The following is an 18,127-nucleotide window of genomic DNA, read 5'->3' as shown; positions in this document are numbered from 1 at the left end:
GGGAGACGGCACATTGCCTGTGTAAAGACTTTACACAAGCTCATGATTTCTTTTCCGTTTTATTTTGTTCCTTCAGATGTTGGGAGAGCCGTTCACGCCCCGGCACACATCACAGAGAAAGTGGTGCAGCTGTTCAGGAGTAAAAGCGAGTTTACCTTCTTGGCCTCCATCCAGCAGAAGTCCTCCACGTCAGGAGTCATATTCTCCATCCACGAGTCAGAACACAGGTAATCCAACTCTAATCCTCTTCATTTTGGCCTGAAGCTCTTTTTCAGCACAACTTTACTTCCACGGATTACTGAGCGCTCTCGTTTTAAATTAAACCCAGAGATGAATTGTCATTCTACTCTTAGCTGTTTGCAGATGGCTGTTGATGAGGTGTAGTAAAGTGAAGATCGGTGTGAGATTACTCCACTGCCGGTGTAAGTCAGTGGGTGATGGGAGGGCAAGTCGCAGGGTGGAATAATGTAGCGTTTCCTCCTGTATGCTCAGGGCAGAAAGATAACCTTCCATGTATTGTGTCTGGAAGATGAGTGTGAAGTACTAGGCAATCACAAGTGTGTTGGCAGTGCTGCACTCTATCGCAGAGTGCTACATGAACAGACACGCAGCATCTCTGACTGTGGCTGTTGCACTGATATCTAGAAGGTGTGGCCTTGTAGCTGAGCTGCCACGAGAACAAAAACAGGTACACATCTTGTTTCCCTGAGTAATAATTTGAACACTGGTAATCTTTTCCTGGCTGTTTCAAGGGGTCTTATTAAATTTGTTGTATTGGCCTGAGCGTTGCCGCAGATTGTGATGGCTGCAGGACCCTCAGCAAGTGGCGGCAGCAAGCTCACCCCCGGCCCCCTGAGAAACTGTACAGCTGTGAATTGTCTTTAAAGGGCAGACAGCATTGATTTTTCCTCCACTCATCTGAAGGTAAAAGCTTTCAGTTCTGTAAAACACGCAGTCCAAGCGAGCATGTGAAGGAGTGGGTATGTGTCTTTGCTGAGAGTCAAGACAAAGGCAAAATCATACACAATGGAGGAGTGAAGCAGAGGGCCTCTGTAGAGGAAGCTAGTCCTCTGAAATGTAGCAAACAAAGCAACCAGTAACTCTAACCTGAAAAATAGCTGCAGGTTCTTCTCCTAGAAAATATGTTTTTGTACAACTAAAATGCAAAAGCAAATATGTTTTGTAGGAAACACAATCGCCGGCTGGATTATGTTGAGAGGCAACATATTTTTTGAATGAACTGAGTGCTGCATTTATTAACAGCAGCTTTAAATTAACCACATATCCTCGTTATGTTAATAGAAAACATAATCCAGTTGCAAATGCGCTTCATTACAAAACGTATTGGCTGTGGTTATATAGAAATGGAATTTTTAGGAGAAAGTGTTGATGTAGTTGAGCTTTTTATCACTGAGACAAAAGCCACAGTACTTCAGAAAAGTAGCTACAACAGTGAAAATACTTCATGTACAATAATAATGGTATTACTACTGTTACATAAGAAAACAATCCGAATACCTCTTTCTTTACCGGTGTGTATGTGCATGTCTGTGCACTCATTTTTCTTCAAGCACCAGCTGTATGATCTGCTGTTGAAGAGCAATGTGTTGGCCCCTGTGGTGTTTTTAAGGTGACCTTGACAGTTGTCTTTTAGTTCCCTTCCTCCCTTTCTCCCTCAGTCTCTCTCTCTTTCTCTCTTCCTCTCTCACGTTACCTGCAGGCGTAATTGTCACACAGCGGGCTGGCCAAGGAACAGCCAGGCTAAATGGAGTTAGCTGATTGCACTGTCCTCCTCCTTCAGGCACAGTGACATGCACCATGCAGCATTATGTAGCTCGGAGGAGCGCTCGGACAAAGCAAATGTTGCATTACAGGCACTCAGCCGTGCTCAAACACACCCAGTTGTGAGATACAGTGGTTCCATGACATTCATATTGTTCAGAAATAGGTGGCTGGGGTAGGGTTGTTGACTTTGAAAGGGTCTGTTCCCCGAGATTATAACAATACACATTTCTGTACTTTATATGTAGCTAGACACTGGTTTTATTTGCCCTGGTTTTGAGCAACAAGTCGTCCGACCGAAACAGCAAAACACATCATTTTCATTGGCTTCAGAAATGACCTGTTTGAGCATAATAATAATGATCTAATGCCTCTATCAGCGAGATGACCTGTGTCAGTGCCTTCCAGGACTGTTAGAAAAATTAGAGAACGACTGTGGATGTGTCTGATTTTCTGCCAGGTCAAAGTCAGGTTTGTTGACCTCTCCATCCACAGTGACGTCCTGCCTTAGAGGAGATCTGTGGATCGTCTAGAATAATGTGGTACTGCTTCTGGAGAGAAACATTGCTGTTGAGGTGACAGACATTTCAAATGTGGGTATCTCAAAATCTCAGCACATAAAACTAAAATCTGTGTTGCCAGACACCACTAGGAGCAAAAGAGAAAATAAGGGTGAACTGATGTAGCATTTACAGCTGAAACAAAGACTGAATTTTTTAAATGTATTTCCTAAACATAACAGAATAAACTTCCAGTCACTCATTTGATTTTCAAGACCTTTCATTTTCCTTCAAATGTTGCGTATTGTTGAGAATCATAAAGGAGATATTGGGATGCAAATCTAGCTCAGCCAAGTCGTAGCAGGCTGAAGTTATTTTGTGATGAGGTGTTGTGAGTCAGACTGCCACACTGCCAGTGTAATTAAATTTGGCGAGATGGACAGAGCCTTGACCGGCTCAGTGCAGACCTGTGCTCCATTGTGACTGAAGATTTGTTCTGAACCTCTGAATCCTCTCTGAAGGCCCTATTAGAGCCCTCGGCTGATGCCCATTCTTTCCCATTATAACACAGACCTCCCATTCAGCCAGCGAACAGACAAGTAGCTCTACCACTGAGCCAAATCCAATCATACATTCCCTCTCTGTCCCTTCTTTACTTCTTCATTTTTCTCTCAGCACAATCAAACCATCCTCTCTCTTCCCTCCCACCTCCTCTGCCAGCTCCTCTTTCCCAATATGATAACATCCTTCTCTCCTCCCTCCTTTCATCCCCCGCTCTCCTCATCCTCAAAGTGAAAACGTCTTTTCAATGCATTTCTCGGTACCCGTTGCAAAAGCAGAAGAAGCTTTTTTTTTTTTCCCCTGCTTCTTCTTGTGCCCAGCACTGGGGAATGGGAGGGAAGGTTTATTGCTGCTTCACTAGGATGAATAGAACAAAAGGAACCTATTTCTGCCTAGCCAGCAGTTTTCTGGGTCCCAGTAACGCTCTCATTGTCAGCAAGTGGCAATAGCTCTGTGATGAACTAACTCAAAGCCCAGTCTCTCCACCGCTCTTCCCACCTAGGCACTCAAACACCAAAGATGCTCAGCCAGCTCCTCCAGCTGCTCTCTTCATCTGCCTACCCTTTGTCACTCCACAGGTCTGTCTCTCCCTCCGTGCCTCAGTTCGTAAGCGCTTACAGGTTCTTCTCTTTTAAGGAAACATGCTGAGCTGAAGTCGATGTGTGGTGGGAGCTGAAAACACACACGGTGATGGAAGAGAGGGACTTGTCAAACTAGACTTTGTGGTAAAAGTTTGGGAGTGTGAGTGAGTAAGCATGGGGATGTCGGATGCAGTCAATATGTGTCCCGGTGGAACATTATTTTTATACGAACAGTTGAAATGAGCACAAGAACAACCCAGAGTTGTAGTCTTTGGCAGCTAAATCAGTTAGCTTAGCAGCCAGAACAGACCTTTACATCTGCCAAATGAACCCCTGTAAAAGTAGCCCTGATCCAGGATCTTCATATAGTATGACAGCTATCAGATAAAATTTTAAGATTTCATTCACTCCATAATAAAACCATCCTGGCATACGAAGAATTCTTATTATGGACAGATCTCCCTTTTGTAGTTTTGTATTCCATCATCTTTTGTTAAAAAAAAATCTTTTTAATCGGATAAATTGACACACATTATCTGATTCTAATATATACTCTGTATAACAGCCTTCATTATCAATATGTTTATTAAATAGCAAAATTGTAATCAGCAGTTTTTGATTTGTTTATTAACCCCCGGCAGGTGATCTGAAAATTCTTAAAATTAAAAAAAAAAAAAAAAGCTGTTCGGTGCTGTGCTGGGCAGCCACGGTGAATCAGTGCTCTCTCTGTCTGTCTGTGTATTTTGTGTTTAAACTTGAAACTTGATCTGAACATTTTTTTCAAAATTTGTTTTGCCATCAGATGGGATTTGTGTGTGAATGTTAGAGACAGGAAACCTGCTGGCTTCAGTCCTGAACTCTTGATCCCCCCTGTGGAGCAGGGGTGAGGGATGAGCCAGACCCTCTCACCTCAGACAAAAACCAGTTTCCACACTACACAGCCTGGATTATTCTTGATGCAATATTTGCTCTGTGAAAGAGAATGCAGTACAATACAAATGCTGCCTTAGAATGATTTCTTCTTCTCCCCAGTCGTCTTCTGAATGCCTGTGAACAAACACAGGCTGACCAAAATGCAGAAATTCACACTTAGCCAGAATTACAGTCTTTGTTCTGCAAGTTATGTACTAGTTTTTCTTTAACTGTTAGGCCACCAGACACGGAGCCAAATTAGCACTCGTTAGGAGCCGACTATCTGTTCACCAGAAGAATGTCTAATTTTCAGTCTCCTTTTTAGCTCTGTTTTTTTTTTCTACAAACTCCTGAGAAAAATTATTTTGCTCTTCAGCTGCTAGATGTTCCCCTTTCATTGCCAACTAGTTGGTGTCTGTCTTTGTGTGCCGTTTGGAGTAGGCAGCACTCAGTGAGTATATCAGGGATTTTTTTTTTTTCCTTAAGACAAAAAAAAAAACAGCTGCTGCTGCTGGAAACAGGGTTAATGAGCACGGACACTGTACTGTACAGTAAATGTTCTGTAAAAACAAAACTAACTTGCTAATATGAAAAATATATTGAATATATTGCTCTGGTAGTATATTACCAGAACTTTAAGTAGTTAAATATCAGTAACTGGTCAGCAACACTTTAGGGAAAGATTTAGGAGATTTAGGGGTAAATTAGGCCTGAAACACCAACCTGACTCATTCAAACGATGCAGTTTACGAACAGATTGTGACGGTACTCAAACTGGATCACATATCAAAGGCTCTGATGTGCTGGAGACAGTTTTGACACCAACATTTGCTCGGTCAGTTGCAGCGTCCGTTTCTGTGAGGTAGCCTTCGAAAACAAAACAGGTCAGTAGGCAGTGCAGCTCTGTGTTTGCTGAAGAGGCCTACAGGGAAGGAACCCTGAAGAACATCAAGCCCAGAGGAAAAGAGAAATTACTCACACAGCATGACAAAGGCTCTACTTGCTCCCTAGCAACAAAAAGGCAATCTTAGACTCACCCTGGCCCACACTTCCCTGAAAACTCCACTGTGTTTGTTGTTAGTTTGAATGACAGGATCCTCCTGACACCCGAGACACAGTCGGACCTCCTCCACCTGTCCAGCAGTCTTCAGACCCAGGAGACTTTCACCAGCCTCTCGGCTGCCCTCCTACTCCTCCTACAGGAGAAGGGGTTGATGTTTTTCTCTGGCAGAAAAACATTGGAAACCACAAAAATATCTTTCAGCACCGGGGTGGCTGATGCCAGTGACTATTTTTCAGTTTGATACAGGGTAATGACAGGACCATCCACCAATATCAAAACTGACAGTTACAGGTACTTCTGTAGTTTTGTGGTATATGTTACACCCATATCCATTTGAATACTTTTTCAGGTCATTTCTTTTCTCACTCTCAAATAACAATAAATTGTGAACAGCATAAATAACTAAATAATTCTATGCATTAAAGCAGATTCTCTGTGTGTGAATGAAGAGTGAGACTGAGCAAGGAAATAGCCTCTTGCAATTTCATTATTTACTGTGATTCAGTTTTTCAACATTCAGTGGACCATCAGTACAATCCAGTACAGTGAACGTACAGGAGCAGTGGTTTTTAAGTTTTTAGTAGTTTGGCAGTAACTGAGAGGCTGCCCCGCTGTACTCCGGTCAAGAAAGTTGGGATTTTCCCCTCTGTCTCCTCTGGGAGGCAAACTCATTAAAAGGAACTGCATCTTGGGCCATGGTGATTGCTGATTCACAGTCTAATAGTTTCCTGAGTAAGCGAGTTTGTTAGCTTACTGACCTTCCAAAATCTTCTTGGATTTCTGGGAGAAGCACCCATGTGGCTTTGCTTGCTCTACTCCTCTGCACCCTGTAAACCAACGATTCCACCTTCCCTGTCCTGTTTTAACTGAACGGCATCACCCTCGTCCCTGATGGACCTCATCACCAGGAAGCTGAGGTGGTCTGCCTCACGCCTTGTTTTGCTGTTAATAATGTGGCACTGAAAACACTCCAAACTGTCAAAATGAGAATCGATTTCCGTCCGCTCATCACATCCCGTTGATCCAGATACCTCAAGCTAGGTTCAGCTGTGAAAGTCTCACCTGTCTGCCATCACCCTCCGTGATGAGAACATCTCCCACATCCAGAAAGTCTCAAGGATAGTCTTCCTGTGGCAAGTGAAGCACAATGCCTCTCAATCAATCCTGGCCACATTTTCCAGGTCAGTGACTGAAGGCATCAGTGCATTTTTCCATCATAGTATCTGGTTTACCTCCTTCTCCTCCCATTCCACGGACAAGCTCCAGAGTGTTGACCTCCCTACTGAGCAGATAATTGGCTGTCAGCTGCCCTCCATAAAATAGCTGCATGACACCGGGGGTGAAGAAAAAGTTCAGGATGATATACAGCCAACCCAGCATTCTCGGGCAGCCATTCATTTCCAAAACTTTTCTCTTACCGATGACGCCAGTGCATTTTGATGAAGACCACTTGTCAGCTCCACGTCTTCTTCCCGGAGCTGTCACCGCACTCTTGAGACCCTTCCACAGCCCACAGTCTCCATCTCAGGAGACACAGCCTGCAACCCTGCCACTACTGTGGCTGTTTATTTATTACTCAGCAGTTTGAATCGCCATCTCTCCTCGTGTCAGCAAATTTATAACACAGCGAAGGAAATGGGGAGAGGCATTAGCGCTGTTCTTCCTATGTCCCACATTATGAAAACAGTTATGTCATCACTGGTAATAATTCACCTTTTGCTGTTGTATGGTCCTCAGCTAACAAGACAAACTGCTGTTGAACTTGAATGGAATCGATCTTTTCATCTAACTCTCCACCAGAAAGCAAATAAGTGCATTTCCCAAAATGATGAACCTTTGCTTTCATCTCTAACAGTATCTAACATACAGGTAATTTGTTTTTATTTTTCCAGGTTTTGACATACATTACTTCAAAGGAAGATTTTCCAAAAATAATATAAAAACAATGTTTGACTGTCCTTTTCCTTTAAAAAAAAGTACGTAGGTAGTTCCAAGCATCCTGAAGAACTTGCCACAGTTCTTCTGTGGATTTAGTCTGTCTCAGTATCTTCTGTCTCTTCATGTAATCCCAGACTGACTCCGTGGTGCTGAGATCAGGGCTCTGTGGGGGTCAGACCATCTGTTGCAGGACTCCTTGATCTTCTTGTCTCTGAAGATCGTTCTTTCTGACTCTGGCTGTATGTCTGGGCTCGTTGCCATGCTGCAGAATGAATTTGGGACCAAACAGATGCCTCCTTCATGGTACTGTGTGATAGAAAACAATCTAAACATCTAAAGCGCATAAAACCGTTGCACAGTACTGCATCAGTCTCGAAGATTTCTGCCTCAACCCAATAACAACAGAAGTGAATTAAACTTTGTTTGTGGTGCACACATCAAAGAAAATTTCTGCTGGAAAAATTACAGGCACATCTCTTTTCCAGAAATAGTGTTCCCACTACTCTGGATTATCAGACCCCTCCCTGAAACGAATTTCAACAAAGAAATACGTTTCTGTGGAAACTTTTGACAGAGTGGTAAGTATTTTTTAAGAGCATCTCACTCTCATGGTTGCATTTGCGTGTTCACAATTCAAACTCATCCTCAACTCAACTCGTCCTTTCTGCATGCATTCTAATATTAATAAACAAAAATGATATGTCTTAAAAGCTTTAGAACACAGAATTCGATGAGATATATGGTGTTAGGTTTAAGTTATAACTAACTTGTAGATCAAGTACCTCTTTTTCTACTCTTCACATTACCCTTCACAGTACAATATATTGCATTCATTTGGCAGATGCTTTTGTCCTAAGTGACTTCCAATAAGTGCATTCAAACCACGCAGGAGCGAGAGCTTTATATCAACCAAAATTAAATATCATCCAAAATTTAAACTAATGCCTATAAGCATGCTCAGTGGTACAGCACAAGTGATTAGTTTGTTTGATGTGTTTTGTGTTTCTTTTTAGAAATGAGACATAAGTAAGTGCTGGCATGGGGCTACAGAGATGTAAATGTGGAGATGTAGGTGGGGAGCTCATTCCCATACTGTGGAGCCAGAGCAAAGAATATGCCAGTTATGTTTAATATGTAGTCGCGCAGTTAAATTCTTGCTAAAATGTGATCACATTGACCCCTGGAAATGCAAGTAAACATATTTTTCTTTCCTAGACAGCTGTGGTGTGTTTTACTAGAAATAAAAAGGAAACCTGAGGCTGTGTCCCAGTTCTAGGCTTTGTCCACATTCCTAGACCGAGTGCATCATAATTGGCCAGCGGAGCCTTTTGAAAGGATGCTCCCACTGTGACAAGTGCAGCTTTTTTGTGCAAGTTTGGAAGGCACAAGTGCTGCGTCCCTCGTAGCCCCCTGTCCATTGTGTGCTGGCCAGTGTGAGGTGATCCTGTTCAATTCATATGTTTGTAAATGGAAGCTACCTTTGCAGTTTGTTTGCTTGTTTCAGAGCACAGAAAGCTGTTCTCTGTCTTTCTATCCCTTACCCTGTAACACATCTGCAGCTGTGGAATAAAAACCTAAACAAATTATTTAACCAACCATCAGCTGTTGGGTTAAATTTTGATCCTTCTTTTTTGCTTTGGGCTCATAGATGAACAAATTCTATTTTTCTTCAGAAACCATAGGCATACACAGCAGTTTAGCTATCAGATTAAATTTAAACACATTCTAATCATAGACCGGTCTCTCTCTACCACTGCTAGCCAAAATTTTCTGTTGTCTTTGATATGCAAACATAATTTTTTTTTTTTTTTTTTTTTTGAAAGCTGTGGATGCTTACATATTGCGGTTGCCATTAGTAAAAAAAAAAAAAAAAGCAGCTTTGTAAAATGCTGGTTATGAAAAGATCAGCAATGAATGGAGATAAGGCTCATTGTTTATATTTTGTGCAGAGAAGCACCAAAACAAATATATCATTTTTAGTGTCTGTCAGGCTGCACTATTCATTACAAATGGACTGCCTGCCAATAGATTATTCCCCTTCATTAAATATGCTGTAATGCAGGGATACAATAGCTACCACTAAATGCTTCATAAAATAAACGCTCGCCGTGAAGTGGAGTTAATGCCTCTGATGATTATTTCATGAGTCAAATCAGAATAACGGTGTTTCTGCTCGTTAAGTGATTCCAGGCCTCTCGCAGCCCTGAGGAGGCTTCCATCACTGGAAGAGGCAAAGCTGGAGAGCTCTGGTTTTCGTATTACTCCTTGTTCGATGCAAATGATTCTTCTCCAGCTGACAAGTATCAGCAGCTCCGTCTGCTGCAGCATGATGGAGACGAGCTGTCAGGTCGGTGCCCAGCACAGCCACGGAGTGATGTATTCATTTAATTTCAGAGTGATGACATGCTGTACAAAGGCAGCTGAACGGGCCAGCCATACCTATACCGACTCTACTTCCCCCTCTGTTACACACATACATGTTAGGAAGTGAGCAGCCACTGCTCAATGCATTCAAATGCAATTTAATTTTGTAGAAAAACACTTCCCTGTGATGCTTGTTAATTTACTGTTGGATAATTGTTTTAGTATTAACACAGCCTGCTGTGTGGGGGGCTGATGGGACGTCATTAGCTCTGTGGAAAAGGGTTGAGCTCCTTGAACTGAACTGTGGCAGATACTCATCAACGCCCCCGCCTCTCATTTCCTTTGTCTTCTTCTTTTTTGGTTGGAACAATAAATTTACTGCATGATTTTATGGAGTATGGAAAAAAAAAATTACAGACATTTCGCCAACATGCTACCTGCAGTTTTCATTCAGTGAATTTTAAAATCTGCAGTGAGGTGTACTGTACAGTATCAGCACAGTGTGACATGACATCACATCCCAAACCACAGTGCTGTGGTTGGTTTACCTGTGACAAGCTGCAGTCACCGAGGTTCCATAGCAATCGGAGTTTACAGGCCAACTTCTTTGTTCACCTTTGTTCACCTCCAGGTAAAAGCAAAGTAGAAATTAAAGAGATAAGATAAGATAAGATAGATAAGATAGACTAATTTGGCTAAACTGTGGTTTGGCTCGTTTACAACCTGTGCAAATGGTGATGGCAGTGTTAGAAAAGACACACACCTCTATCTGTTCGATCTCATATGCAGAGGCTGCACTTTAGTGCTCACACTATCATACCATGGCTTTGTCTAATGTACAACTGGTCAGTCTGAAATTATGTCTCGATATTTCATCCTACAGTGTGATGTGTTCTGTTTTTTGTGTTGAGTTCTCATGAGTTCTTCTCAGTTTCATTCATTTTCCAAACAGGAAGATGGATAAATCTGCTGCCCCACAGCCTTGATTGATATTCTGTGGAGTGGGTCCACTCTCCCTTTCCATAAATATGCATGAGGGCTGTTGAGCTTTGGTATTGAATGGACTTGATCCCTGTGTGTGTATATGTGTTTTTGTGCCAGAATAAATTGGGATAGGCGAAGTTCTAGTTAGGTTCGGGTTATGTATTAGAGAGCTGTGTTTGCCACGTACAGTATATTTTATATGAGTGTGCGCACTGAGGGGCCAGGGGGTCCAGTGTTGGGGTCATTCGCAGCTGCAGGGAAGATGAAATGTCACGACTGGCTGCCTGCGGCTGTCCGTGGCTGATGCCTGGCTGTTACTTCAGCGTGGAGAGTAGGGCGCGCATGGTGCCGAGACAAGCTGCAGGTCGAACGCCTGCAGTCACGTTACGACGCGGGGATAGTTGGTGAAACTGTGACAGAAACATCTATATTTTTTTCTGTTTGGTTAGACAAACTGACAGGAATCTTTTGACACAATGCTTACACTGATCAGTCACCTCTGTAGTTTGTTAAAGCATCAACCCACCGGCCTTCATGTGTTCACATTATGTTGTTAGGTTGGTTAGCTGCCAGTTGTCAGTGTCAATTTGTGGTTTTTACCAGACCACAGCTACAGATAGAATAACTTCAGTAAAACCTCAGGATGATGTTGGGTCTTTGGATGGTTGGTCTGTCCAGAAATCTGATTCAGATATACATGTGTGTCTTGAAAACAAATTACTAGATTTTTGAATACATGTTGTGAATTGGAATGGCTGTAGTGACCTCCTGGTCTCGTCTCCAGCACTTCTGCAAAAGAAATATCAAATTCTAATCAGCAGATTCACACTGTATTTACTGATCCTGTCCCACAGAGAATGAAGCATTTCCACCCTGGGTACTCTATGAATTTAATTTAACGCCGCTTTCAGGTCAAAATGGCAACTTTGCACACAAAATATCTCACCGGTTTTGTAGATTGACACAAATTTTGCTGAGTGTACCCGTGATCCAGATGATAAAAACTCTTTTGATTTCAGTGTCATAAGGGCTCAGAAGACGCTTGCTGCTTTGAGCCCTGCTAAGTCCAGAGGAGAAGCACATTTCTCAATTTGTTGTTAGGTTTGCCGACACTGTCATACTGTGGAACATACATACAACAAGTACCAGCTTCTCCAAAGGAATATCATCAGTTAAATGATTTTCACTGTTGTTTTTTTGTTTGTGTGTTTGTTTTCTGACTGATTATTTAGTCTTTAAAATTAGAAAACACCGGAAAATGCCCATTTCAAGTTCCCAGAGTCTTAGATGACATTGTCAGATTGATGGTATTTAACTTACAGTAATATAAAACATAAAAAGCAACTACATTTCACAGAGAAAATGGAACCAGTGAACGTTTTTGCTTAAGTGACTTAAACCATTGATCGATTATTCAGATAGTGGGATTACTCTTCTGTTGATTGACAAATCGGCCAATTGTTTCTGGCTCTTCGGAAGCTTTCACACTCACTCTGGAATAAAAATGTAAAACTGGCTTCAGAAACCCTCTCATTTCTGCGCACTTTGTTATGTTGTAGATTACAAAAGACCTTGTACCTATAATGTTTTCTTCTGAGTGTTTACCATGAGACCTCCTCCGGGGGACCGAGCTTCTCTTACCTGTGGCCTCCTCTGTTTTCTGTAGTTACTTCGAGCTGGAGAGCAGCGGGGTGAGAGAGGAGATCCGCTACCATTACCGCTTCAAAGGCAAGCCGCGCTCCGAGTCCTTCCCCTACCGCCTCGCCGATGGACAGTGGCACAAGATCGCCCTCACCATCAGCGCCTCCCACCTACTTCTTCACGTTGACTGTAACAGGTAACACGAACGCATACACGAAACTGTCACAAGTGGCTGTGCTGATTTATTTTTACCAGGCTCCTTTGAAGTGACGCGTCTAATGAGCTGTCTGTGTTTATCAAGGTAAATATTTATTTGCTGCTGTCTCTGTGCGGATGACAGGCTGTTAAACGCCAATGAAACATCCAAGGACAAATTAACAAACACTGTGTAAGAGAAAGGCTGTGTCTTTATATAGCCCAGAGGATGTGTGTTCAATTCACACTGTTCCATAATGAAGTGGAAGGTAAGAATGATATAATCGCCTCATTGATTGGGCAATGAAAGCCCTTTTCTAAAGGAGCTCTCAGTCAGAGCTGATCTATAAACATGCACCTCAGCTGTGACAGTGCTTCTCAACCCTCACGCTCCCTCCCAAGAGCCAGGAAGGCATCACTTGTCCTTTTCTTAATGTATTTGCTAGATAGACACACTGTGAACAAACGGTGTAAATTTGAGTAGAGGTAATGCTCTGTCACCTCTCGTGGATGAAAAGCTGTGTGATGCATGGGGGGGATTGCGCTGTAGTATTGATTTTTCTCAGACACCTATTATTCCCATCAGGCCGGTGGTTTGTCGATTAATTATCGCTGCAGTGGCCGTCTGTCAGATGAGGCTGTAGCAAAGATAAAAGAGAGCATCAGAGTCTTATTAGGGAGAAAAGATCAAAACATAATTGGATAAAATTGGAATCAAACCTTTTTGCGTACTTACAGTTCTTTGGGTGAGAGCTGAGTTAATTAAGAGATAGCTGCATTGAATGGGTTGGTTTAATGTCATTTATCATGTAGTGGTGGTTGTGAATGGAATGATGGTTGATACTAAGATAAACTGACTGTTTTTAAATTCTGCCTTAAAACACATTTATTGAGTCACTCCCTTGTCTTACCATTGCTCTGCCACGCTACCTCCACACACAATGCTACTATTTTAGTCTTGTCTTTAACCTTTAGTCTTTACTCATTGTGTATTGTTATCAGTACTGCGCATAACAAGGACATTATTGGACTGCTATATGAGCTGCTCAGCCCTAATCCATGATAGCAGTGCTGTGGATCAGGGTTCATTAATGAGAGTATGAAGCACCAGACAGTATTTCACCAACATCACACACACGCAGACTAAATCTGTAAACCTCTGCCCTCTGATAATACACAGCTAACCGCAGTCAGACTGCTAATATACCAGGACCTTCTTAATAAATACTGTTAAATCATTTCCCCAAACTTTGGCCAGTTTTGCCAGTCTTTAAACCTCTCTTCACTAAAATAAAACAAAAAAAAATACTGCTTTTAACATTCAGAATGATTAAAAAACAAAAAAAACAAGCTGCTGCCAAAGGAATTAAAACTTGACTCACCAGCTTGCCTTGATATGAGAAGAACAGATATCAGAAAGCATAAACTCTCTCCAAAACTTCATCAGCGTTAATTCCATAGGTAACAAAATCTCCAAAGCTTCACAAACAACATCCGCAAACAACACGATCAAAGGACAGTGATTGTTAAAACTTTTCCCAGAAGTATCTCACTAGAATAACAATCCACAGCTGGGTGTCTTCTTCTTCTTCTTCACACCTTTTATTGTGTGAGTGTGGGGGGGGGTGGGGTACAGTAGACCTACAGGCTTTATGGTAATAGAAAATTATGTTACCTGCAGGAATATGCTTTATGACCCAGCCCGTTGTTCTTATAGAACCCTATATCTCCTTACTGCACTTTATTTTACCTTTCACTGTAAAAGACTTTGTACTCCTGACCAGCAAAGTGCTATGTGAATAAAAAAATCTCCCTCCGTATTTTTTTGTTATTGGTATAGGGAATGTATAGTTGGTTGGCAAGTGTTAAAGTTAAAATAAATCCAGGTATACATTGTTTGATTGTTAGATTCTCACTTAACAATACAAAGAGAGTCTGAAGATGTTTATGCAGATCTGCTGTGTGAAGCTTTTTTTTTTTTTCGAAAGATCAAAGTGAGGCAGGTGAGCTTGTGAACTCCGTTGCCATTACCAAGCCCCTCTCACCATAGGTGTACTGGGGTCAGCTGCTTCATCTGCAGCCGCTCTCTGCTCTGATCACACGTTTACCTGTCTGCATTTCACCATGACCTGCAGCAGCACCAGCTGACACCACCCGCTTGTAAATCAGCTTTCACATTGTCTTCAAAGCGGCAATCACAGCTCACGATACCTGTCATCCGAGGAAACAACACAGCACTTTAGCCTGATGTGATGCTATAACAAGGACATGTTTTTGCTATTTTTCCTTTGACCATCGGCTGCTCTGACACCGGCATCTCAAAATCTGTGTTGAAACTCTGCAGCTGTCGTGTCAAACTGTCCCGTATGTTTGGTCAAAAACAGCCAGAAAAGAAAAAACAGCAGCTAAACTGTTTATCTGCAGCGTTTATTCAGTTTGACAGTCGCTGCCCACCTAGCTTTTAGCTTTTCACCACAAGGGTAATGACCTCTGCATTACCGTTTACTTATACGACAGTTATGCACAGTTGAGTCTATCACAATATTCCAGGTTTGATTGCCTAGAGTGCTGAAATAAAAACCCATTAAACCAAACTAAATTTACTGTCATTTGATGCTGACTTTTCAGTAGAGTATGTGCATGTTTTTCATCCTTAATTCTACAGTGATAAAGCTTGTAATTAGATGCCTTCATACAGCTGATAAACACTGCAGTGAGCAGAATATGTCCAGAATTACCAGTCACACTTTCCCCGAGGGCACTAATGAGGATAGTTTATATGAGGACTGGATTTAGGTTAGTTACAGAGAAAGGCAGTTGCCAGATTCAGTGTGACCGTCTGCATGTGTTTATTCACAAAAACCTTCTTTTTTAAAGATTTCTGTAGAGGACTAATGCTGATGAAGCCATCCCATGCAAAAAAACTAGAACTAGAAATGCAGTTGTGTTCTTCCCCTAGTTGTTCTTTCAAACTACTTTGACAGAAACCAAGTAAATGTGGCTTTGATTACAGCTTTGCGCAAGAAAAAACCCCCATAAAAACAGAAAATAAGAGAGAGAAAATCATATCCCTGCTAACATGATCATCTCACTCCTCTTAAAGTGTTGGGAATGATTTCTCCATTCAAAGCAAATTGGCAGACCCATTAGCCTTGGAATTTAGAGCAATTTGATTTGTGCACTAAACAGCACTTTATTGATTTCAAGGCTCATTAAATGGTTTTAAGCATCCATAAATGTGAGAGAGAGCAGTTAATCCTCACGTCTTCAGGTGAACTTTTACGGTGCAGTTTCTTTGGCCTTCACAGCTCTTGCTTTATTGATGCCTGCTTCACAACCCAAACTGTCGCATATGCAGAAAGGTGTTGGGCCCTCTGGGCTCTTATTTAAATGCTAAATAATCAAGGCTGTTGGTTACAATGCAAGGGCTGACAATACTTAAAACTCCTCTTGCCAATAATTATTATATTACAGGAGTACTTTAACATTTTGGGAAATATGCTTATTTGCCTTCCTGCCTCAAGTTAGATGAGAAGATCAATATCACTCTTACATCTGCTTGTTCCTTATGAAGCTGGAGTCAGGAGTTTCCTAGCTTAGCATAACATAACAACTAAGGAGAAACAGTTAGCCTGTTTCAGCTATTAGCCAGGCAACTTGTTTACTGAACGCTTTGTGTCTGTTAGCTTGTTGTGGAGCTACCCAGCCCCAGGGTGTGCCAACAAATGCAGCTTCGACAAACCAACAGCAACAACGTTTTGCAGAAAGAAAAAGTGTGCATCTTAGAAATCTCAGTACTTCTGTGCATGTTCAACATGTCAGCAAAATGAGAGATGATGGAGGGAAATGATGATTTAAGGACAGTTGATGTGTCTTGACTTCTAGGCTCATTTAGGCCAATTTGGTTTGGTATTTCCAGCAGCTACAATATAGTCTGATAGGGGAAAAAAATGTTTGAGCAACTGAAAACGTGATGAAAAAAATGTCAAATGTTTGATGTAAGTTTCTCAGAATGAAAAAAAGTTGAGGCATCTTTTCAAAGAAACCAACAAAACAAAACCAGAACACAGACGAGGATGTGCTACGCCTATGAGGGAGATTTGATTAACTCTGAGAAAAACTTCTGTCCACACTCTTTAGCCACATGCATCCCTTATTCAGAGGTTACCAAAGGGCATTCAATACATCACTTCCCAATGTCACAATTCATCCTCCTGCTTTTGCTCCTGAATAGCTTTAAAATAGTCATTCCAGACACAGTAATGAATTCAGTCACTAACTGTTTAAATGTCTTTGACCCACGTTGCTCATTACCATCATCATTATTAGATGAATCAAATGCTCCCTTTATCCCCCTTCAGAATTTTACACGTTGTACCAGTCGGGAAAATAGAATTGCTCATCAGCGGTCTATTCTTTACCGGCAGCTTTCCATTTATAAAGTCTGGTCTTTGGAGTCTCTAGAGTCTACTGTTTTTTTCTGTGTATTTTTCATTTGTAATTTTCATTTATGTAAAAAAATAGGGCACATGAATTAACTTTAAATTAATGAACAGTTGTTTTTTATTTCTTCTGTGTTTTGGAGGCAGTGTAATTAATAATTCAACACATTCATCGGAATAATAGTAATTTCTATTTTTATTCAGATAAACTGTTGCTTTCACCATAATAGAAGATTTCAGATTTGTTGCTGCATGCAAACAAACAAAACAGCAACATTATCCTCTATTTTACTGACTTGATCCGTTTGGATATTCCTGCCTCACCTGTCTGTGTCTTTGATGCTGTTGGTTACAAGAAGTAAATCCTCTGGCTTTCTGCAGGGCAACAGCTTCAATTTGTACCTGTCATTTTGTTTGACCGCAGTGCGCGAGTCACTGTGTCCAAGAGAAGGACTTTTACCTTGGGTTAGGATTTGGACTTAATCTGAAGGTGGATCAGAAATTGGAGAGTTCATGGAAATTTCCCCTGTGTCTGTTTCCTCATCTGTCCCTGTCTGAGATCGATGCGAAGAAAACATCACAGAAGTAAGAGCGAGTGTTGCCCTCAGCTGGGATGAAGCTCGTCAATGAACATGCCAGTTTTGTAAAGAGGAGAAGTATTTCATGAGAAAGTGATGAAACAATTTTCTGTCTGCAGCAACATGTTATGTGTACAGTATAATACGACACAAACATGAAGATTAATTATCAGTATCATCAACGTTGCTACCAATAAGAGCGCCAATGCTATAACCATAGAACACAGAACAACATAATGGCATTGTAAAAGATAATAATGCTAAATATAATGAATTAAAACATCTATCACTAAATCCAAATGCGGTTTTAAAACGATTCACAAAATTTGAATAATTTATCTGTTGCAATGTAGTTGTATAGAAGCATAATTTCTAGGAGAAAGAGTTAAACATATAGGTGACAAAACACTTTGGTCAACATGGCGTGTTATGAACTTTTAACCTTATAACATGATGTTGAATCTTAGATGTTAAAAATTCCATTTTCTTTGAGTAGTTTTTGGACTTGTCGACCGTGTTGGCGTAAAAGTTCATTTTTGAGATAAAAAATTAACTTTGAAGCTGCACAAAAATGTGGCAGTCACAG

General features: G+C 41.3%; 1 protein-coding gene across 1 annotated transcript in view; it reads left to right on the top strand.

Annotated features, from left to right (window-relative positions):
- Positions 1–18,127, top strand: part of LOC121180893 (protein kinase C-binding protein NELL1-like) — a 209,276-nt gene that overhangs the window by 29,521 nt on the left and 161,628 nt on the right. The window contains exons 3-4 of the mRNA XM_041036577.1: positions 77–227; positions 12,352–12,522. Coding sequence (XP_040892511.1) covers positions 77–227; positions 12,352–12,522 — 322 coding nt within the window. The remainder of the gene's footprint in view (positions 1–76; positions 228–12,351; positions 12,523–18,127) is intronic.

The sequence above is a fragment of the Toxotes jaculatrix genome, chromosome 1, assembly GCF_017976425.1.
Source record: "Toxotes jaculatrix isolate fToxJac2 chromosome 1, fToxJac2.pri, whole genome shotgun sequence".
Taxonomy (NCBI): Eukaryota; Metazoa; Chordata; class Actinopteri; family Toxotidae; genus Toxotes; species Toxotes jaculatrix.
Note: the sequence above shows the minus strand (reverse complement) of the source record. Positions and strands in the feature narration are given on the sequence as shown.